The sequence below is a fragment of the Pseudochaenichthys georgianus genome, chromosome 1, assembly GCF_902827115.2.
Source record: "Pseudochaenichthys georgianus chromosome 1, fPseGeo1.2, whole genome shotgun sequence".
Lineage (NCBI taxonomy): Eukaryota > Metazoa > Chordata > Actinopteri > Perciformes > Channichthyidae > Pseudochaenichthys > Pseudochaenichthys georgianus.
Window position 1 is genome coordinate 44,241,578 of NC_047503.1, and position 23,555 is coordinate 44,265,132.

Consider the following 23,555-nt stretch of genomic DNA (forward strand, 5'->3'; position numbering starts at 1 on the left):
TCCGTTTCCAGTGTATGTGCCAACAGTCGTAGGGCACTGATATAGCTTCATATTTATTCGAGTGGTATCAGTCTTCTCAATTTGTCCAAAAGCATAATCCCAAACTATTCTGTTAAGCTACTTTAATTAAATGGAAAAAGGTACAAGATTGTTGTTTTTCTCAACATATCGTTTTGTAATCTCATCATTAAGATGTATATCGATACACAACACTTCCTTATATTTGAAATTAGCGAAAGAAGATATTGTTTGTGTCTTTATTAAAAATTCAAAAGCAACCTGAGATTTCCTGTTGATCTTATCAAAGTGCACTTTGCCCCCCAGCAGGTGATCTGATACTTTCACACTGCCGTTTATTCAAAGATCATATCAGCAAATCTTTGACGCGTGAACATATTTAAATCTCATGCAAACAGTAGAAATGGACGTTCCCTTATTAAATAAACAAATAAATCTTATTTCAGAGACAACATTTTCTTTCAGTGTTCAGTTTACCATGCTGTTAAAAATGTTAGAGACAAGGTATTGAAAGGTAGTATTCTACGGAAGAGGATTAGGGCCACATTAAGGTCTGAGAAAAAGTTATTTAATCCTGGAATTCTGAGAAGAAAAATAATATTCTCTTTTTAGAAAATTCCGAATTTTGAGGAAAAGTGGGAATTCTGACTTGAATCTCAGAATTCTGGGAAAAAATCTGAAATTAAAGTCAGAATTCTGAGAGATTTGGATATTTAAGTCAGAATTCAAATACAAATAAATAAATAAAATGTTGATGGCGAAATAATTTTTCCAGCAAAATTCTGAATTTTCAGAAAAAAGTCCGAATTCCGAATTTTTCTCTCAAACATTTTGTTCACGTGTGGCCCTTATCCTCTGCCGTAGCATTCAAAGCAACCGTTTAAAAAGCACTTTTACGCAATAGGTAATTTCATAACAGCAATAAAAAATATATATATATGAGCAACCCTGAAGTACTTTGTAAAAATGTAATCCTCTTGATGCGAACAAAAGAAACTCCCACACGTCACATCAAAGCCGGTTTGACAGGAAACACACAGTGATACATTTCCAGGTGTGGCATCCATTCGAACGCCTCGTTATCTGCTGCCTAGAGCAGAAAGTCCACATTTGACGGTGTGTTCAAACACTGTAAAACCGGTACAGTCAATCGCATCCGGTGGTAAACATTTTACCTCTAGTGGAATTTAGTAAGGTGGAGGTTTTGGAGCTGAAAGCCAAATTCCTTTTAAAATCCGAACAAGTTTCCAGGTTATTTTCTTTGGCTGACAATGCTGACCTTCGCCTTTTTCATCGGAACTACTTTCTACCAAAGAAGTAGTCCCTCTCTTAATATTTAAAAAGACATTTGATGTGGACAAATCTTGCTCTAAACCTGGTCAAATAAACTGAAAATTATCTACATAACTTTATACCACTTGATGCAAGTAGGACCCGTTTTATATATATTAAAAATAAAATGTCCCTTTTTAAAAACCAAACCCCCAAATGTAAAAACAAGACATTCCCTTCATGAATAACAGCTGCACAAACATCCACCAGTTTTAGCCGATACTTAGAGACTATACGAGCGACCATACTTCTTATGCAGCGTGTTCCCTTGAGGTAAAATAATGTACATTGTGTTAAAGTAACATTTCTGCAGCTGAGGGTCAGAGATGTTCAGGAGACTTCGTTTCCCGGGTACAACAGAGTCAAACAGCAATGCTAACTACCGTGTTATTGTATACATATAGTTAAAGTGATATATGTGACGAGGCTGAGGTTTCATGTTAAGTTTCTTAAATCCCATCCTGTGTGTGTTGCAGCTGTTGAAACAAGCAGCCACAAGGCAAACCAAAGATATACTTAAACATTGGTAGATGTTTACCAGTACAACCACAAAGTAGAAGGTTTAACTGTCTTTGTCCCTTCTTGAGAAACTCCTCCATGAATGCACTTGTTTGTAATGCAAAGTATAGAGCGGTCGAGAAAATGACTTTTAATCCAGAATAAAGTCGTCTTTTTTGGTTTGTTTTCACCTCTCGCTGTGAGCTCAGTCCCCGTCACCCGTATCCACCTACGGAGCGTTAGTGTGATCCTATCGACTCCACCGATTTAATAGAAGCAGAATCATCATCATCATCATCATCATCATCATCATCATCATCATCATCACTAACGTTTTCCTCCAGAAGTCCTCTATCAGAGTTCGCCGCACCGAGAGGCTGCACACCCTCTCTGCTTAGGTATCCGCTGCTGTCCCTGCTGCTGCCCTCCTCTTCCTCTTTCATGTTGTCCTCCAGAGGTCTTCCATCAGAGTACGCCACATCAAGAGGTGGCAAACCCTCTCTGTTGTCCTCTCTGTTGTTGTCTCTATTGTTGTCCTCTCTGCTGTTGTCCTCTCTGTTGTTGTCCTTCTTCTCCTCCTCATCCTCCTCATCCTCCTCGTAGCTGACTGAAGAAGTGTTGACGGTGTTGTTGCACAGTGTAACAACACTGATGGGAGTCGAGTCTTCTTTCATTAATAAAGGGCCACCTTCTCCTTCTCTGCCATTCTGCAACTAAAGCACATTATCAAGCAGGTCAGACGTGAATGATTTGGAAAACATAACAAATTGCAGTTACTTCTTACTACTTAGTTACGATGATGTGACTGTACCAAACAATTCGTTTTTTAAGTCTTTAAAATACAACTTGTGAGCTGCAGCATTAAAATATCTAAAGAGGCCCTGTTATGATTTCACCATGTGCGGTATATTGGTTTGTGTGCATGTGATTGATCTGCAAAGGACAACATACCGAAACACCTCCATCGGACTCCTTTGTTTACTTCTCTAGCATAGTGACATCACTACATAACACTCACACTTCTATTGGCTAGCGCTCCAACTCATTGTACGTTATTATTCTCTAAGCTGGTTGACCAATCACAACAGAGCTGGCCAGCTAACCAATCAGAGCTGACTGGGCTCTGGTTTCAGACAGAGGGTGAAAAGAGGTGCTGCAGCACAGGCAGGATGAGCAAAATAAAGAGCTTTTTGATCATTAAAGCATGGAGACATGTAGAAACACTACATACTGATATACACCTGAACACCAGCAGGAGAGGACTCTTTAAAGTAGAGACACTACATACTGATATACACCTGAACACCAGCAGGAGAGGACTCTTTAAAGTAGAGACACTACATACTGATATACACCTGAACATCAGCAGGAGAGGACTCTTTAAAGTAGAGACACTACATACTGATATACACCTGAACATCAGCAGGAGAGGACTCTTTAAAGTAGAGACACTACATACTGATATACACCTGAACATCAGCAGGAGAGGACTCTTTAAAGTAGAGACACTACATACTGATATACAACTGAATATCAGCAGGAGAGGACTCTTTAAAGTAGAGACACGACATACTGATATACACCTGAACATCAGCAGGAGAGGACTCTTTAAAGTAGAGACACTACATACTGATATACACCTGAACATCAGCAGGAGAGGACTCTTTAAAGTAGAGACACTACATACTGATATGCACCTGAACATCAGCAGGAGAGGACTCTTTAAAGTAGAGACACTACATACTGATATACACCTGAACATCAGCAGGAGAGGACTCTTTAAAGTAGAGACACTACATATTGATATACACCTGAACATCAGCAGGAGAGGACTCTTTAAAGTAGAGACACTACATACTGATATGCACCTGAACATCAGCAGGAGAGGACTCTTTAAAGTAGAGACACTACATACTGATATACACCTGAACATCAGCAGGAGAGGACTCTTTAAAGTAGAGACACTACATACTGATATACACCTGAACATCAGCAGGAGAGGACTCTTTAAAGTAGAGACACTACATACTGATATGCACCTGAACATCAGCAGGAGAGGACTCTTTAAAGTAGAGACACTACATACTGATATACACCTGACCATCAGCAGGAGAGGACTCTTTAAAGTAGAGACACTACATACTGATATACACCTGAACATCAGCAGGAGAGGACTCTTTAAAGTAGAGACACTACATACTGATATACACGTGAACATCAGCAGGAGAGGACTCTTTAAAGTAGAGACACTACATACTGATATACACCTGAACATCAGCAGGAGAGGACTCTTTAAAGTAGAGACACTACATACTGATATACACCTGAACATCAGCAGGAGAGGACTCTTTAAAGTAGAGACACTACATACTGATATGCACCTGAACATCAGCAGGAGAGGACTCTTTAAAGTAGAGACACTACATACTGATATACACCTGAACATCAGCAGGAGAGGACTCTTTAAAGTAGAGACACTACATACTGATATACACCTGAACGTCAGCAGGAGAGGACTCTTTAAAGTAGAGACACTACATACTGATACACACCTGAACATCAGCAGGAGAGGACTCTTTAAAGTAGAGACACTACATACTTATATGAACCTGAATATGAGATTAATATATCCTCTTTAATATAAATGGCACTACAGTCTTTTCAAATAAGTAACAAAGCATTAGAAAACACATTTCTTTTTGGATTACTGAAAATATATCAAAAGTTATACACATCTACCCAACCCTCGTAAATTACACATAATAAGTTTGGCGTTCTTCCATTTCTTCTTACCAGAGAAGGAGGTGTCCCGGGGATTTTCATCGTCCAGGCTCTCACCTTAATGATGATAATTATAATCACAACGATTACAATGCCGAGGACGAACAGCAATACAACCAGAGCCACCGTAAGATCCTCTGCAATAAAAACACATGTGACTTTGTTTATCGGTTGGACATTTTCTGATTTAGCAAAAGTGCTTATTCATATTACAGTGTTATTTTACAGAGACGTTAACATGTTTATTTGAGTGTCCTTTTATTATTTTTGCGGGTTCCCCCTTTCCCATCATGTATAACGCAGGTCGTCGCACGCATCTCTGCTTGTCTAGCAGACATCTCTCAGTGGATGTCTGCTCACCACCTCAAGCTCAACCTTGACAAGACTGAACTGCTTTTCCTTCTGGGAAAAGATTGTCCCACTCTTGACCTGACTATCAACATCGGCACCTCTGTTGTTTCCCCGACTCAGACTGCAAGGACTCTGGGCGTGATCCTGGATAACAACCTGTCCTTCACTGCAAACATCGCTGCTGCAACCCGCTGCTGCAGATACACGCTCTATAACATCAGGAGGATGCGTCCCCAGCTGACCCAGAAAGCCACGCAGGTTCTGGTCTAGGGCTCCGTACACATACTTTGATTTAGCTTATTATTACTATTAGGATCCGAACACCGACCTTCGCCTCGTTTTGTTTCATGCTGCTGCAACGAAAACATTTCCAGAATTGGGAAGTTAATCTTATCTTATTGAAATCCTTATAATGTTTTTTCTACGTTTCTTTGAGCTTAAACGTGCTGCGACAGCGGATTTCTTTGGGCAGGATTGTCAGGACTGGCGGGGAAAATGTATATTTCAGGGCTCTTGTTCTTTGGTGGAGGCAAAATGCTCTTGAGCCGCTTCTACAAAGTTGCTAAAAGGCTGTTCATCGTAGTTATTTCACCTATGAGTCTGAAACTTCCTAGGTATATGTAGCAGGTTGAGACACACACAAAAGCCTTAGGGCGTCATATTATAAATCCAACAGGAAGTCTGCCATTTTGAATCACGTGCATTTTATGGCTAGATTTTGTATTTTACACGTGCCATACTTTAACAAACTGCTCCAAATGTTTTAATCCGACCGACTTCAAATCAAAAGTACAACATCTGAGTACCTCTTCCACCACTTCCTGTTAATGGCTGTGTCCATGCTGTGTATTTGTATGTTAGAAGAACAGGCTTGATTAATTTATTTTCCATTTTGGCCGCACCATTTAATATTTGTAAACGGTATACTGCAGGTATTTCCAGTTGGTACTCACTCTCTTCTGGTTCGGCACAGATTCTGTCGGTCTGTCTGAACGCTTGACCACCAATCATTTCAAGCAGGTCTCCCTTCAGCGTCACACACTTCTCCACGTCCGCAGGGAACACAATATCAAGTTTGCAGTTTTCGTGCTGCCCGCAATCTCCTTTAAACTGACCCTGAAAGTCACAGAACATGGATAATAAACATTAACGTTGCTTTTCTTAATACTGCAACAGAGTACACATTTACAATATTGAAGTTATTGATCATTTTTGGATCATTATTCTCATCCATTGTTGAACGATATATTTAAAGGGGCCCTATCGAGCCTGTTGGGGAGTTTCTCCCCCCCCCCCTGCCAGAAACTCCTCCATTGGACTCATTTTTTCTTCCATAACAAAGTGACATCCCTATGTAACATACTTCTATTGGCTGGCGCTTCAACACATTGCACTCGATAGACTAGGGAGCGGGACATCTCTTAGCAGGTTGACCAATCACAACAGAATTGGCCAGCTAACCAATCAGACCAGACTGGGCTCTCAGACAGAGGGTGAAAAGAGGCAATAAAGAGCTCTTTGAAAATTAAAGCATGGAGACATGTCCCAGTGGAGACACTACATACTGATATACACCTGAACATCAGCCGGAGAGGACTCTTTAAAGTAGAGACACTACATACTGATATACACCTGAACATCAGCAGGAGAGGACTCTTTAAAGTAGAGACACTACATACTGATATACACCTGAACATCAGCCGGAGAGGACTCTTTAAAGTAGAGACACTACATACTGATATACACCTGAACATCAGCAGGAGAGGACTCTTTAAAGTAGAGACACTACATACTGATATACACCTGAACATCAGCAGGAGAGGACTCTTTAAAGTAGAGACACTACATACTGATATACACCTGAACATCAGCAGGAGAGGACTCTTTAAAGTAGAGACACTACATACTGATATACACCTGCACATCAGCAGGAGAGGACTCTTTAAAGTAGAGACACTACATACTGATATACACCTGAACATCAGCAGGAGAGGACTCTTTAAAGTAGAGATACTACACACTGATATACACCTGAACATCAGCAGGAGAGGACTCTTTAAAGTAGAGACACTACATACTGATATACACCTGAACATTAGCAGGAGAGGACTCTTTAAAGTAGAGACACTACATACTGATATACACCTGAACATCAGCAGGAGAGGACTCTTTAAAGTAGAGACACTACATACTGATATACACCTGGACATCAGCAGGAGAGGACTCTTTAAAGTAGAGACACTACACACTGATATACACCTGAACATCAGCAGGAGAGGACTCTTTAAAGTAGAGACACTACATACTGATATACACCTGAACATCAGCAGGAGAGGACTCTTTAAAGTAGAGACACTACATACTGATATACACCTGAACATCAGCAGGAGAGGACTCTTTAAAGTAGAGACAGTACATACTGATATACACCTGAACATCAGCAGGAGAGGACTCTTTAAAGTAGAGACACTACATACTGATATACACCTGAACATCAGCAGGAGAGGACTCTTTAAAGTAGCGACACTAAATACTGATATACACCTGAACATCAGCAGGAGAGCACTCTTTAAAGTAGAGACACTACATACTGATATACACCTGAACATCAGCAGGAGAGGACTCTTTAAAGTAGCGACACTAAATACTGATATGAACCGGGAAATGTGCAGAATAGGAACCCTTTAAAATGATCATGGTATTTTTTTTGAGAGAGTCCTTAATTCAGGATGATAGTCACACATATGTTGCCTGTAACAAATATTGCGCCTCATGTGATTCTGATTAAATTGTTATTAATTGTGCAGCCCTTCTTTATTAAACTTACAGTTTCGGAATAGGCTACAAATGTAAAGGAGGCATCTGATCCGATTGCCTGCTTCAGCTTCTTGTAGTAGTGGAGAGGATTCTTGAAGCTAAGCGTGGCTCCTGAATCCGTCTCCATCAGATCCACATCGGGGAAATCCAAATTACCTGCCAAGAGACATTTGTGAAACTTATGATTCAAATTTAAAATTCTAATTAAATGCACAGTACCAGTCAAAAGTTTGGACACACCTTCCCATTTTTTTTCTTCTTCTACATTGTAGATTAATACTGAAGACATCAAAACTATAACATAACACATATGGAATTATCTAGTAAACAAAAAAGTGTTAAAATAAAATGTTTTAGATTCCTCAAATTAGCCCAATGTTGCCTTGATGACAGCTTTGCACACTCTTGGCTTCTCTCAGTCAGCTTCATGAGGTAGTGGTACACTGGTAGTGTATAAAGCCCAATAGCGTGTACAGATCAACAAGTAAAAGAAAAAAACATAATGAAATTACAACCTAATAGAATTGACAAAATGGCAATGCGAATGTAATAAGTCATATTAATAGGTTTGAAAAGATATTAAAATAAAATAAAAAGAACCAGGCGGATGTTTAAGGCGAGCCTGAGCCAGCAATATTATAATATTTAATAATAATAGTAGGTCTTCAGACTATTAAATGTCGATAGGGTGCATGCCCATAAAAGTAAGCACTTTTGTAATAGTTGTCCCCTTTAATGCATGCATATAAATACACTTTTTATAATGTTTCTAATAATAATCACAATAACAATTTAAAATATATTCCTATTATTTTTATCATTATTATTATGAATAGTATTATTAATTGATTTGATTTATTTCAGATGTGTAAAACAATAATACAAACATTTAACATGAGTTATTATACAATACAACATTTATATATAAAAACATTACTGATTCTAAATTATATATAAACAAATGATTAATTACACATCCGAAAAGGGGTGGGGAAGAAGTTTACACTTATTTAACCCCACCCCTTCTCCCAAAAACTGAATTACTAACATATATGTATATCTTTTTTTCTTTTCTTAAAGAAATACATTTGTTATTGAAAAACAAACAAATAAAACAACAAATAAACAGATAAATAAACAAACAATTAAGCAGATAATAATGTCAATCACTATAATACGTTCATTTTTACAATATTTTTAATTATTAAAAAGAGGCTCGTCTATACGCATTATAATATTGCATTCATATGGGGCAATATTATGACTTAAAAAGGTCAAGATAATCAAAGATATTGGACTTTTATGATTAAATAAAGGGCAGCCATCTTTATCTACATGTACTCACATTTTACATCAGTGGTTTTGAAGTCGTTAAAGGTGAAGGTGATCTTTGCTTCTTTAGACCGGTTTCCTCCCTGAAACGCTGTCACATTGACTCCGTAGAAATCCATGAAGCTCGCCTCAGATTTCCAGACGAAATCAAAGACGTCAAAGTGACGCTCTTTCACCCAAAATGTATGTATTTCTTTGCTGCAACACAACAGAGCAATCCTTGAATTTCATACATTAGATTAGATCAGATGGTCGTCACCAATGTAGTATTTTAATCAGCCGTGTGAAGTAACCAAGTACAATTACTCAAGTACTATAACTTTAAGGGACTTGAGTAATTCATGTTTTGCTATTTTGTACTTCTACTCCACTTCAGTTCAGAGGTACATGGTGTACTTCTACCCCACTATATGTATTTAATCCCTTTAGTTACTTCACAGATCTGGATGAATGATGGTAAATATAATCAAGTGTTGAATCAGACTTTAGTTCCACCTGGAGTAAATCCACCAGCTACCCTGCAGAATACAAAGTCATTCAGACTAGCTGCACCTTCACCAGCTTTGAGAACACTTCCATGATCAATCATTATAAAACATATCATATATATTATTCTGAAATGGACCAATCTGCACAACGACTACTTTTACTGTCGCTACTTTCACTATATTTTGATGAGAATACTTTCTACTTTTACTTTAGGAACATTTTTGAATGAAGGACTTTTACTTCTTATTCCTTCTCTCTGGTATTTGTACTTTTACTCAAGTACAATAACTGAGTACTACCTCCACCTCTGATTATATTTGTAATCTATGCATTGTGTTAACCAAATGCCTTCTTAAAGATAAACAAACAACAGATGATATACAGTTCAAAAAGAGGCATAAAACCCAAATTTGAATCCTCTGACTTAATAATATTAAACATTTCACACGATTAAAATAGAATATACATTTGAATTCAATAGTAAAGGCAAACAAAAAGAACAACATGTAAGAATAAACAACATCAAAATAACAATATAAGTTCAAGAAAGGTGGTATGAAGTATGTATCTATTTCTCATTAAGGTAGCACTTAATCCAAAGCAGCTTACATCACTCGTTTACATTCTTGTTGTGTATTATTGTATTTGATTAATGTGTGCTTTTTAAAAATATTAGTTTAGAAGTCTCACTTTCCGGATCCTCTGACATCTATCTTGAATTGGGTGTGTGTTTGCTGCTCGCTGAACTCCCAGCTCAGGCTCACGTTGGGGCTCGTGCAGATCACAGTCAAGTTTGATGGTGGAGGAACTGCAGGAAAGAAGAGAGGAACGTTCAGATGGATCGTCACCTGGAGTGGAGTGCACCAGATGGGCGTAAAAAAGTAGGGCTTAACTCTAACGTTGGGCTTAGCTACGTCCGACGTAGTGATTCGAATTTACACCGAGTGCACCAAGCCTGACTAGTCTCGGGCGTAGCTGCGCCTGGTCTTATGATGCGCGTCCACGTGAATACACGCGAAACAGTAATTGTTGCCAAGCAACGCCATTTTACCATTTTACAGACTCAGAGGACCGCAGAGAAGAGGGAATTCCCACACCCACAGCGTCAGCGATGACTCAAGGGGAATCCCAAATGGCCGCACCCCGAAAGAGAAAGAGGGATTTGTCAGAGCTACAGCGGGAACTGACGGAGAAAGAAATCGGTGCTGGAGGGCCAATGGAACTTGTCTTATAGCCCGACATGCAGTTGTGCGATGAACATTAATCATGTCTCCCACAGTATTTTTGAAAGGCCCCGTTCGCGTAGAATCTGAGCGCAATCAGCACCTGCAAGGTTGGGGAGAGCGCAGCGTTTCGATCTGATCCGTGCCGGAGTTGAGGTTTTGAGATTAATCTCCTCGATTAAATCAAAAAGGGCTTGTCTGCCGAAACGAAACCTCTCTATCAGTTCACTGTCTGAATAGATGTCCAGTGGGTTTGTTCGATCACGGACGACTCTCTCTTCTTAATGCCCTTTTATTGTTAAACATGTAAACAAGACGCCCTGCCATCGTTAATATCATTCTTGCCTGTTTTACATTACTATGGATACTAGTCTGTCTTTCCGATTTACGCCTGCTCCATACTAGGCGTAAAAGTTACACCCGGGCGCAACGCATACAGGGCTTAAGTCTAAGTGGTGCACTAGTCATAACTTTAGTTTGGTCTTAACCTTCGGTTCTACGTCGGACGTAGAGTTACGCCCAGTTTATGCCCAGCTGGTGCACTCCACTCCAGAGGTGGAAAATAGTTAGGAAATTACCCACTGACCCAAGTGTGCAGAATGAGTACTTTTACATGTTGCACTTAAGGCCAGTCAAGACTATGGGCTCAGAACAGTCTCATAATACACACCTGCACACAGAAGGATTCAAACTTGTATTTCCGGATCCATACTTGTGTTTTTCAATACACACACAAATGTATTCCGTTTCATATACATGTAAATAAAATCCAAATACAGAAAAAAGTTTTACATATGTATTTTTGATCCTCACTTATTAGTTTCCCGTTTAAATCCCCTGAACCTGCAAACACAAACAGCTTTCTGTGCACGGATCGCTTTGCATTCGTGTGTGGGTTTTTTGAGACTCCCCTGACGGTCAGCCGATTCGTACTTGTAATTTTTTCTATCTATAGCCAATCAGATGTCTCTTTCATTCTAAACCAATCACACGAGCGCGCCCCCACGAGGGTAAGATTACTTCATATACGCATTTTGCGCAGTCCGGTCAGCTCGCTAAACAGAGGGAGGAGCATCAGGCTCATGCAGAGCAGCGTGTCTCCATCAGACTCAGCAGCTGATCTGATCTCTCTCTCGCGTCCGGTTATACTTCACTCGCGTTTATGTCCATATCGATCAGATCCAGCTCTCCTGATCGGCCTTTATAGAGAGCACCGATCAAACTATTAAGAGTGAATATCGGCCGATAATGACCGGCGGGGCTCCCCCCGTTAACAGGTCACTGTCTAGCACTGGCTTCGTAGTGCACTGATCGATTAGGCTAAGCTAACCTGTAGCTGCTCCCTCCACACTCACAACAACTTCATACAGACATAAATAAAGCAGCTGTATTCGCCACACAGGAAACACACATTTAAAACGGTTTTGCCTGCCGTTTTTGTGTACACAAGCATTCATCAATGGTTTGGAAAGTGGCGCTGTACCTTAATAATATAAAGGCTTGTATTTTCGTGCATTTTCTGTTCGGAAAGTGGCGCTGTACTGAGAGTGGAGGTGTCCTGACATTAGCGCCTGCAGGCAGGCTCCATGGACCTGTCGGCTCCGGACTACGCAAAATGCGTACATGAAGCACTACGTCATGAACGCAAGAAATCTACCCTCGTGGTGGCGCGCTCATGTGATTGGCTTAGAATTGAGGAGACATCTGATTGGCTATAGATAGAAATAATTACAAGTACGAATCGGCTGACCGTCAGGGGAGTCTCAAAAAACCCACACACGAATGCACAGCGTTCCGTCCACAGAAAGCTGTTTGTGTTTGCAGGTTCAGAGGATTTAAACGGAAAACAAATATGTGAGGATCAAAAATATACATGTAAAACGTTTTTCTGTATTTGGATTTTATTTACATGTATATGAAACGGAATACATTTGTGTGTGCATTGAAAAACACAAGTGTGGATCCGGAAATACAAGTTTGAATCCTTTTGCGGATCATGAAATACAAGTGTTAATCCTTCTGTGCGCATGTGTGTATTATGAGACTGTTCTGAGCCCATACAAGACTGCTACCTTATATATTTTGATGCCATTACTTTTTTTCATACACTTTAAAGATCCCCTATTTTACTGTTCTTCATCAATACATCACAGGTCTCAGATATATCCAGAGCCTGTCTCTGATTGGCTGAAACACCAAACAGATAATTGCAGCATTACCCATAATCCCCTCTGTTTCAGCCCTGTTTCCTAAGTGCTGATTCTCTGTCTGTTACTTTAGATGAAAATAAGGAGCCCCTCCCCACGCCCCTCTGAGAGACCTTTGGTTAAAAATGCGATGCCCCTGTGGGTTCATCTAGAGAGGATGTGGCTGTGCTGTCTTGGTTGCAGTAACTCAGGGCACCTGGGTCTGGTGCCCTGCAGCTATTTAAAGCCTCTCTGCTCCCCTCTGCTCCTCTCTGCTCCTCCCCGGTTCGGTTGAGTATGTCAATAGTTATTTCAGTTGTTTTACTTTGTGCACCTCAACACCCTCACACATGCAATACTCACCCTGCATTTACACCTCATGTTTTACTTACTTTGCACTTGATTAATTTGGCTGATTTGAATCACTTGCTTTAATAAACATATTTTGTTAACCGTTGATATGCTGTGTCTCCTCTTTGTTGTGGCCTTTTGAGCCAGGTCATAACAAAAAGAACACTTTAGGCGCGTTCACACCACAGTACTTTTCCCACTTTAGTTCCGAAGTGTTGCGTTCACACCAAAAAAATCCGGAACTAAAATTAGTTAATGAGAACCTTTTCACCCCCTTTTCCGTCCCTGCTAGAGAGCAGGGACTTTCGTGGGAGAAAAAGGTTCCTCTGTCTGATTGGCTGGGCGGATTACAAACCACGCCCCGTAAAACTCCCAAAAGTTTTGTGAAGCCGCCATTTTATTATCCTCGTATTAGCATGATTAGCATTAGCATTAGCCCAGCGCAGAAACGCAGAGAGACTAATTTATGGCAACACAAAAGAAAACATGGGAGCGGTGGAGATGAGGAGGTGTCGGCGTTCTGGTGGGGGGGGGGTTACCTTGGTTGCTGATTGGCTAATGGTTACACAAGACAAAACATCGTTATGACATCATAAAGGGGCCAAAATCTGATCAGGTTTTTATAGAAATGGATCAGGACAAAAAGAGAGAATCTCTGTTCCTGACACTTTCAGAGTCTCTTTCCACAGAAGAGGGGACACATGTTGATGTAGAAGAGACATGAAGAAGAGGGGACACATGTTGATGTAGAAGAGACATGAAGAAGAGGGGACACATGTTGATGTAGAAGAGACATGAAGAAGAGGGGACACATGTTGATGTAGAAGAGACATGAAGAAGAGGGGACACATGTTGATGTAGATGAGACATGAAGAAGAGGGGATACATGTTGATGTAGAAGAGACATGAAGAAGAGGGGACACATGTTGATGTAGAAGAGACATGAAGAAGAGGGGACACATGTTGATGTAGAAGAGACATGAAGAAGAGGGGACACATGTTGATGTAGAAGAGACATGGAGAAGAGGGGACACATGTTGATGAAGAAGAGACATGAAGAAGAGGGGACACATGTTGATGTAGAAGAGACATGAAGAAGAGGGGACACATGTTGATGTAGAAGGGACATGAAGAAGAGGGGACACATGTTGATGAAGAAGAGACATGAAGAAGAGGGGACACATGTTGATGTAGAAGAGACATGGAGAAGAGGGGACACATGTTGATGAAGAAGAGACATGAAGAAGAGGGGACACATGTTGATGTAGAAGAGACATGGAGAAGAGGGGACACATGTTGATGTAGAAGAGAGGACACATGTTGATGTAGGAGAGACATGGAGAAGAGGGGACACATGTTGATGTAGAAGAGACATGAAGAAGAGGGGACACATGTTGATGTAGAAGAGACATGGAGAAGAGGGGACACATGTTGATGTAGAAGAGAGGACACATGTTGATGTAGGAGAGACATGGAGAAGAGGGGACACATGTTGATGTAGAAGAGAGGACACATGTTGATGTAGGAGAGACATGGAGAAGAGGGGACACATGTTGATGTAGGAGAGACATGGAGAAGTACATATATTTTGATTACTTTTTTCTTTTACTTAGATACCTTTTAAAATCAGGACTTTTACTTGTAGTGGAGTATTGTACGATCACAGTATTTGTACGAAGGTAAAGGATCCGAGTACCTCTTCCAACACTTATCGCCACAAAGCTTAAAGCTGTTTTAAATAATGGTGAAGTTCAATCTATTCATTACAGTAACACACCTTTAATACTGCAGCTTTGTATCATCATCTAAACATCTCGGCTGACAGGTATCTGGCACCGATAAGGAAGAAGAAGGGAGTCAGAGTTTATGAAGTTGTTATAGCTCGGCAGCATTCCTCCCCTTTGTAGTCTTTCAGCAGAAGGATGTTCAGGTGTATATCAGTATGTAGTGTCTCTACTTTAAAGAGTCCTCTCCTGCTGATGTTCAGGTGTATATCAGTATGTAGTGTCTCTACTTTAAAGAGTCCTCTCCTGCTGATGTTCAGGTGTATATCAGTATGTAGTGTCTCTACTTTAAAGAGTCCTCTCCTGCTGATGTTCAGGTGTATATCAGTATGTAGTGTCTCTACTTTAAAGAGTCCTCTCCTGCTGATGTTCAGGTGTATATCAGTATGTAGTGTCTCTACTTTAAAGAGTCCTCTCCTGCTGATGTTCAGGTGTATATCAGTATGTAGTGTCTCTACTTTAAAGAGTCCTCTCCTGCTGATGTTCAGGTGTATATCAGTATGTAGTGTCTCTACTTTAAAGAGTCCTCTCCTGCTGATGTTCAGGTGTATATCAGTATGTAGTGTCTCTACTTTAAAGAGTCCTCTCCTGTTGATGTTCAGGTGTATATCAGTATGTAGTGTCTCTACTTTAAAGAGTCCTCTCCTGCTGATGTTCAGGTGTGTATCAGTATGTAGTGTCTCTACTTTAAAGAGTCCTCTCCTGCTGATGTTCAGGTGTATATCAGTATGTAGTGTCTCTACTTTAAAGAGTCCTCTCCTGTTGATGTTCAGGTGTATATCAGTATGTAGTGTCTCTACTTTAAAGAGTCCTCTCCTGCTGATGTTCAGGTGTGTATCAGTATGTAGTGTCTCTACTTTAAAGAGTCCTCTCCTGCTGATGTTCAGGTGTATATCAGTATGTAGTGTCTCTACTTTAAAGAGTCCTCTCCTGCTGATGTTCAGGTGTATATCAGTATGTAGTGTCTCTACTTTAAAGAGTCCTCTCCTGCTGATGTTCAGGTGTGTATCAGTATGTAGTGTCTCTACTTTAAAGAGTCCTCTCCTGCTGATGTTCAGGTGTACATCAGTATGTAGTGTCTCTACTTTAAAGAGTCCTCTCCTGCTGATGTTCAGGTGTGTATCAGTATGTAGTGTCTCTACTTTAAAGAGTCCTCTCCTGCTGATGTTCAGTGCTAGCCAATAGGAGCGTGAGTGGTACATAGTTACATAGGGGAGTGGAAGAGGAACTCCCTCTGAAGGGAACACAGCCTTGCAGACCAGGGGGTTCAAATGAAACAGAGAAAAACGAATGGAGATGATTTTCATCAGCTACCAATCATTAGCAGACTATTTTCTTGCAGATTTTTATATTTTATTCAAATATAACTTATCTTTTTGTATTATTTAGCTATTGCAAATGCATTTATTTTATATGTAACAGAAAGTCAGCGTCCAAAGTCAGGTCCGATCGCTCATTTTTTACATTTCAAGAGCAAAACATGAATGGGAATTATATTTCATATTTACGACAAATTCTTTTTTAGGCCCTTGCCACAAAAACAATGTAACTATTGTAATTGTAAGATTGTAGTGTAGTACAAAGAGCAATATGCAGTCCGTAATGGAAAGTAACAAAGTACCATTTTGACTTCAGTGTGAAGTGTTTCCATTTTACACGACTATATACTTTGTACTCCTTATCATCTAAGAAGGAAATACTTTACTTTTTACTCCACTACATTTAACACTCAGTTATTTTTTACGTGATCTCCTTACATGACATGATGCCCGACTAATACTGTACTACAAAAGTGACACATTATTTCATTTTCCTTGATAAAAACGGACTAATGTAACATCATATGATAGAAATACTGTTAAAAAAAGAGCCTCTGTGCATAATAACTTGTATTTCTGTGCATTGTACTGATTAAACCTTTTTGTACACGCTAATCATGTGATGAGCTAACAGGACATGAAGCCTTGGTAGGACTATACACTTCAAAAGTGACAACATTTCTCCTTCTCAGTGACACAAACAGGTTAAAAATAATAATACTATATGATAAGAACACTGTGGAAAGAGCCAATCTGAATCATATTTTGTATTTAGGACACTGAGTGAATTTTACTGATAATACTTCTACTTAAATAACATTTTGAAGTCATGAATTGTATTAGTAATTCGGTCTTTTAACCCATAATATTCACAATTTCATTCAAGTTAAACATCGGAGTGATTCTTTCAATACTGTATGTATTTTAGCTACTTACCAAAAGCAGCAGAAAGTCCAGAGAGCAGAAGCAGCAGGGCCGTGAACGCACCACCGATCAGGAGCATGTTGACAGGCCTTCAAACTAAGAGACTAAACACCGTAAAAACCGTAAAAACGACTTCCTCCTCAACACGGAGAGGATAACAACATTTAAGTAAAAACGAACTTTATAAAAACATATTAGAAACGGAGGGTTTTTCTAAACACCATGTGGAGTTCCTCTTCACTCAAGTTCCCGATTCTCAGATGAATTTGTCTGAATCACATCCTCGCTCCAGGAAGCGCGTGTGTTTGTTAGTTAGTCAGGTAAGAGTCACCTGAACAACACCTTGATGACGTCACTAGAGTACCTTCAGAATAAAGCTTTTTAGAAATGTGTTGATAATATTGCATTCTGTATAACATCATAAACACATTTGAAGATTATATTTATTATTTAAATGGGGTTTTCTGCCGCTTCCTGCACTGTAGATCATTTTGTATTGGTTACTTATGTGTATTTTAATTTGTGCAAAGAAATGTAAACTAAAATTAAGATAACACGGGGAATGAATGGGAACAAAACTGTTGCGTTGTCCCATTCATTTATTCAAATGAATGGGACAACGCAACATGTAAGGAAATGGGCTACAGAAATACAAGATAAATGCATATATGTGATAAATAATAATAGATAAACAATAAAATAGAAGGAAGGAAACATCTTTTAATTTCCGGTTGTGATTTTCCTTTTGCACAGGTAAATCTGTTCCTAAGAAAAGCTGATGTTTGTCGCCATCTGCTGTTCACTACCTGGCTCTGCATTCATGAATTTATATCTGAGAAAACTAAGGAAGAATAGGGAAACAAACAAGTGAACATTTTTGTTGTGGTCAGAACTAGAAATTGTAAAAGAAAATCTCGAATCAAATTGAAAAAATATTGAAAATGAAAAACATTCTGAAAAATAAATTTTTTCAATAGTTTTTCTCAGAATACCGAATAAACAATTTGTTGGATCTGAAAATGTCCCTAATCTGAGGAACAAGTCAGAAATATGATCAATATGGTGTCAGGAATTGGAAATAGGTTTTTACTCTTCGTACCCTCAGTGGTGTCATGGCAGGACGACCTCTTTTTCCCATGATCCTCCTCTCCCTCTCGACACGTGCCATTAATCCTGCAAAGAGGTCAACTCCAGAGTCCAGACAGATGTTGAGCCGCAGCTGGATGTCCGTGTTTCATCAGAATGAACTACATCTGAAAATCCAAAGCAGAACGACTGCTATTTGTTTTATCTGTAAAATATCATATTTACTCGAATTTTGGACAGAATGTAAGGAATATTTCACCTATCGAGGATAGAAGAGAGTTGATAAAAAAACAGAGGACATTCTGTATTATTTGAAGTTAAGGGGGGGCCATGTTTAACAGCAGGAAGCTTCTAAGAATAAAAGTTAAAATAAAATATATACAAACCGGATTTATTAAGGTTTTAACAAAAATTGAGGATTAAAAAGAATCCTTAAAAAATAATAAAGACACCAAGTCAAAATTCAATAGCAACAGGTTCACAAGTCAAATCCTAAAGCGGTCTAAAAGAGCCCAAGCCCAGGGCCCAGGGCTTGAGCCTCAGAAAACTTCCTCCAAGAAGCCCCGTTTCTTCGTCTCCATTCTTCTTTATAGTCTTCTTCCTCCTCTCTCTCTTCGTCAGGTGGTCTCCCCCTTTCCCTCTTTCAGTCAGAAGGAGCTCACAACTGTTCAACTTTTAATTATTGAACATTAAAAAATGTAAGGTTTAAAAATTAAACAAATACAAACTTATAGTCATGATATGTAATTTTAAAGAGAGGGAATATGAAAAATGTTCATGAAAGCAGAACACATTGTCAATGTCATGACTTTAGAATCAAATACTTTTCTTTAAACATTTCGATATCATATATGCAAACTTTGTACTTTAATTCATTAACAGAGATTTCATTTATTAACAGAGACAAATATGGGCAGCTTGTCTCTACGATTCGCTGGCCCAGGAAGTTGATTTGATTCTGTGCGTAGGTCGCCTGCATCCTGTGCCTCAGTGTCTTCATATCCGTTGTAACCGCTCTCAAGGTGTCAAAAACCACAAGCGCCTTCTCTGCATGGTAGCTGGAACTTTTACGCTTTTATTGCACCATCGAGAACAGGGGTCTTCAACTAACATTCAACGAGGTCCAGTTAGAGAAAATGTCCCCATGCAAAGGACCGGAACATCAAAATGTCTAACTTGCTTCATGAATTAGTGTGATATATATTGAAGTAGCTGCAGCTTTATCAACGTCTGCATGTAATCAACAGCTGACTGCCAATCAAATAAAGAAAATACAATTAAAAAACAACAATATGTATTGTCAATTAACATTGAACTATACAGATAGACAGTAAATACTGTGGATATGTGTAATGTTCCTCTCGGGCTGCATTTACAAATAAAATAGAGAAAATAAATAAAATAGCTTTTGAAAATATGTGCATCTTAAAAGTGCTTAATTTTAGATAAGTAAAATAAAGTGTAGCAGCAGCTTGAGTTTCCCTTTTTCTTTGTTAACCGTTTCACATCATGACTTAACAGTTTCAGACGATTATAGAACAACATCAGTCTTTACACATCATAACAATTTAACAGTTTTAAAGTTTCTCTTTCCCTCTTATATTGCAGTCCCTCACTCACTTTGTTTTAATTCAGTGCGAGAATTGAGCAGGAGCTTGTCCTGCAGGAGTTTAAATCTGGCCTGAAATGGTGTCAGGGCCATTCTCATGCACATGCAGGTGCTCATTGGTTAGCCTCGGTTAGCCTGCCCTGCTTTAGTTTTAATTTGATCCAGGTGGACTGATCATATTTGGCTCTGAGACTGCTTATTTTTTGTGACTCAGTTCTGACTTGAGAGGGAATGTTTGGTCACACACTTTGTGTTTTGTCTCATGGAGGCATGTTGGCACTTTTAATGAGCGCCACGGTCTCTGAACAAATGAGACACACTGGCTCTGTGCTCCCAGTGGGCAGGATGAACATGAATGAGTCCACTCGGGGTTAAAAGCTCTGTTCTCACTGTTTACTTTCCTCTTCTTGGAGAGCGCCATGTGTCATTATTTGTCTCTCCCTGTCTGCCGCTAACACGCATGTTCACTCTCCTCTCCGTCTTCTCTCCCTGTATCGCTAATTATTCTCTTCACTCACTTTCCTCTCCACTTCTCTCTGCCGCGCTCTCGTCTCTTCTTCTGTGTTTCTCTCCCTGTATCGCTCACTCGTCTCTTTCGCCCCCTGTCGGCGGCGGTTAAAATAGAATCGCCCGTCAAAATTGAAATCCCCTATTAATGTATTGATTATAGGTCCGGGTCCGTATAGGTCCGGATCCGGACCACGGTCCGCCTGTTGCCGACCCCTGATCTAGAATGTGTGTGTGTGTATAGGTCAACAATTCAGAATGTTCCATCTAGTTTCACATGCCTGGTTTCATATGCCTGAAACAACAAGAAGGAAACATACATCCTTTCCATTCACAGCCAATTTAGCATCTTTTTATCAATGGTAAGCTTAATATTACATTACATTACATTGCATTTAGCTGACGCTTTTATCCAAAGCGACTTACAATAAGTACATTCGACCAGGAAGACACAACCTTGAAGAAAAGAGAATCATATAAGTACATCAGGTTTCAAAGAGCCAATCGTTTCAAGTGCTACTCAACTGGCTTTAGATAAGCCAGCCCTTTGTTAGTATATAAGTGCTCTGTTAGCAGTTCTTTGTTAGTAATTCTATCGCTCGAAGTGGAGTCGAAAGAGATGAGTTTTCAGTCTGGAAGGTGTGTAAGCTTTCTGCTGTCCTGATGTCAATGGGAGCTCATTCCACCATTTTGGAGCCAGGATAGCAAACCCACGTGTTTTTGCTGATGGGAACTTGGGTCCCCCTCGCAGCGAGGGTGCAGCGAGTCGTTTGGCTGATGCAGAGCAGAGTGCACGTGCCGGTTAACAAAGTGGTTAACAAAGTCGCTTGACAGAAGGGAGGAGGGGGAAGGGGCTTTGGGAGGGTCCAAGAGGGTGGAGAAGATGGAAAATAGTTTTTTGGGATTGGAATAGGAAGATTGGATCTTATCTTGAAAGAAAGTGCTTTTTGCCTGAGAGATCGAAGCAGAGAAAGAGGAGAGGAGAGCCTGATAGGTTAGGAGGTCGTCGCGGTGTTTGGATTTCCACCGTTTCCGCTCTGCTGCCCGAAGGACGGTTCTATTAGCACGCAGTGCGTCATTGAGCCAGGGAGCAGGAGGGGACTGACGAGCCGGCCGAGATGTGAGAGGACAGAGAGAGTCCAGAGAGGATGAGAGAGTAGAGAGGAGAGTTTCTGCAGCAGAGTTTGGAGGCAGGAGTTGGAACTGTCATAGTCTGCTCCATCATTCACCAGTAGTTTTCCATTCACCTGTCTCACCTGTTTTCCACACCCACTCGTTAACTCACTCTCTTTCTCTTCTGCACCCATTAGCTTCTGCCAGTATTTAAACTCGCACCTGACACACACTCTTTGCCAGATTGTACTTTGCCTCATGCTTGTCTCTCCCGCGTTCAACACTAGATTGCCTACCCGGTTCTGACCCTGCCTGTCCCCGACCTGCCTGCTCTGCCTGTTTCCTGATCCTGCCTGTCCCTCGACTATCCTGCCTGGCCTGTTATCCGACCCTGCCTGTATCCACGCTGACCGCCTCGCTTACTCCCTGACCCTCTGCCTGTCCCTGACTCACCTTCTGCCCGCTGTCCTCCGGTGCGTTAAACTGCCCGGTTGGTATTCCTCCGATCCAGTGGAATCTCCAATAAAGGATATTACCAATTCTCCTTGGTTTCTCGAGTGCTGCATTTGGGTTCTCCTTAAGACTGTGACAGAACAATCTGGCCAGAACATGGACCCAGCGCACTCCTCTTCACCAAGAGACCGTTTCGAGAGAGTTGAGGACGCTCTCCAGAGGCAGGAAGCCTCGATAGCCGCCCTGGCCACCGAGGCTCATCATGCTACATCTTCACATGACCAGACGCTAACCTATTTAGCTGCGCAGCTACAGCAGCTAACGGCTACGGTGCAGCAGCTAGTGGCAGGAGTGGCCGCTCCAGCGCCTCTTCCTATGCTGTCGACACCCGCTTCTGCATCACCTCTGATGGGATTTACCCCGGAGCCTCGGGTGGGAACTCCGGAGCGCTACGCCGGGGAACCGGAGGGCTGCAGCCCGTTTCTTACGAACTGTTCTATCCTGTTTGCACTGCAGCCACACACTTTCGCTTCTGAAGCTGCTCGTGTGGCGTTCACGGTCAATCATTTGACTGGGAAAGCCCGACTGTGGGGCACAGCGTAATGGGAGCAACAAACACCCGCCTGCTCTTCGTTCCCCGCTTTTTCTGCGGAGCTGCGCAAGGTGTTTGGACCCGTGTCTGTGGGTCCAGACGCTGCAGGAGGACTATTGAACCTGAGCCAGGGTAATGGATCTATAGTGGATTATGCCATTGAGTTTCGCACCCGGAGCCGCCTCAGCAACTGGAATTCTGCAGCCCAGTGTGACGCCTATCTGCGTGGGTTGGCGGATTACATCAAAGATGAGCTTGTGTCGTTTGATTTGCCCAATTCACTGGATGGGTTGATTGAACTGACTTCCCGCATGGATCGGCGCATCCAGACACGGAGACGGGAGCGACGATCGGCGGAGGTTCAACATGCCTGGGCGCCCCGACGTCCGAGTTTGGCTGCGACTCCTCACCTTACTCCAGAGCCGCAACCAGGGGGGGATGAGCCCATGCAGGTGGGTCGCACCAACCTCACTTTGGAGGAACGTGAGCATCGCAGACGTCGTAACCTGTGTCTCTACTGCGGCCGGGCCGGCCATTTCGTTTCTCACTGCCCGGTAAAAGGCAAGGCTCAGCAGTAATGGGGAACATACTGGTGAGCCAAACCCCTGGATTTGTTCCCACTCAGAGACCATTGAGCCACGCCAGGTTGCTATTGCCGGATAGCTCTCAGGCTCTTGCAGTTTTTATTGACTCTGGTTCGGACGCGAGTATTATGGATGAAGAGCTTATGCTGCAGTTGGGTATAGACCGGGTTCCCTTATCTCGCCCAGTTCCAGCCAACGCCTTAGAC

At 41.1% G+C, this 23,555-nt stretch overlaps 1 protein-coding gene across 2 annotated transcripts; it reads right to left on the reverse strand.

The window, feature by feature from the left end:
• Nucleotides 1–375: 375 nt before the first annotated feature.
• On the reverse strand, nt 376–17,706 carry ifngr1 (interferon gamma receptor 1). 2 transcript variants are annotated; one of them, XM_034088319.2, is made up of 7 exons: nt 17,418–17,706; nt 10,309–10,426; nt 9,143–9,327; nt 7,808–7,953; nt 5,934–6,096; nt 4,642–4,766; nt 376–2,555 (listed from the first exon to the last, which is right to left on the reverse strand). In XM_034088319.2, the coding sequence occupies exons 1-7, from the start codon at nt 17,482–17,484 to the stop codon at nt 2,088–2,090; spliced, it is 1,272 nt and encodes a 423-aa protein (XP_033944210.1). In that variant the 5' UTR covers nt 17,485–17,706; the 3' UTR covers nt 376–2,087. The 2 variants fall into 2 exon arrangements, with proteins under 2 accessions (XP_033944210.1, XP_033944200.1); XM_034088309.2 differs by having other exon boundaries at nt 376–2,561.
• Nucleotides 17,707–23,555: the final 5,849 nt, after the last annotated feature.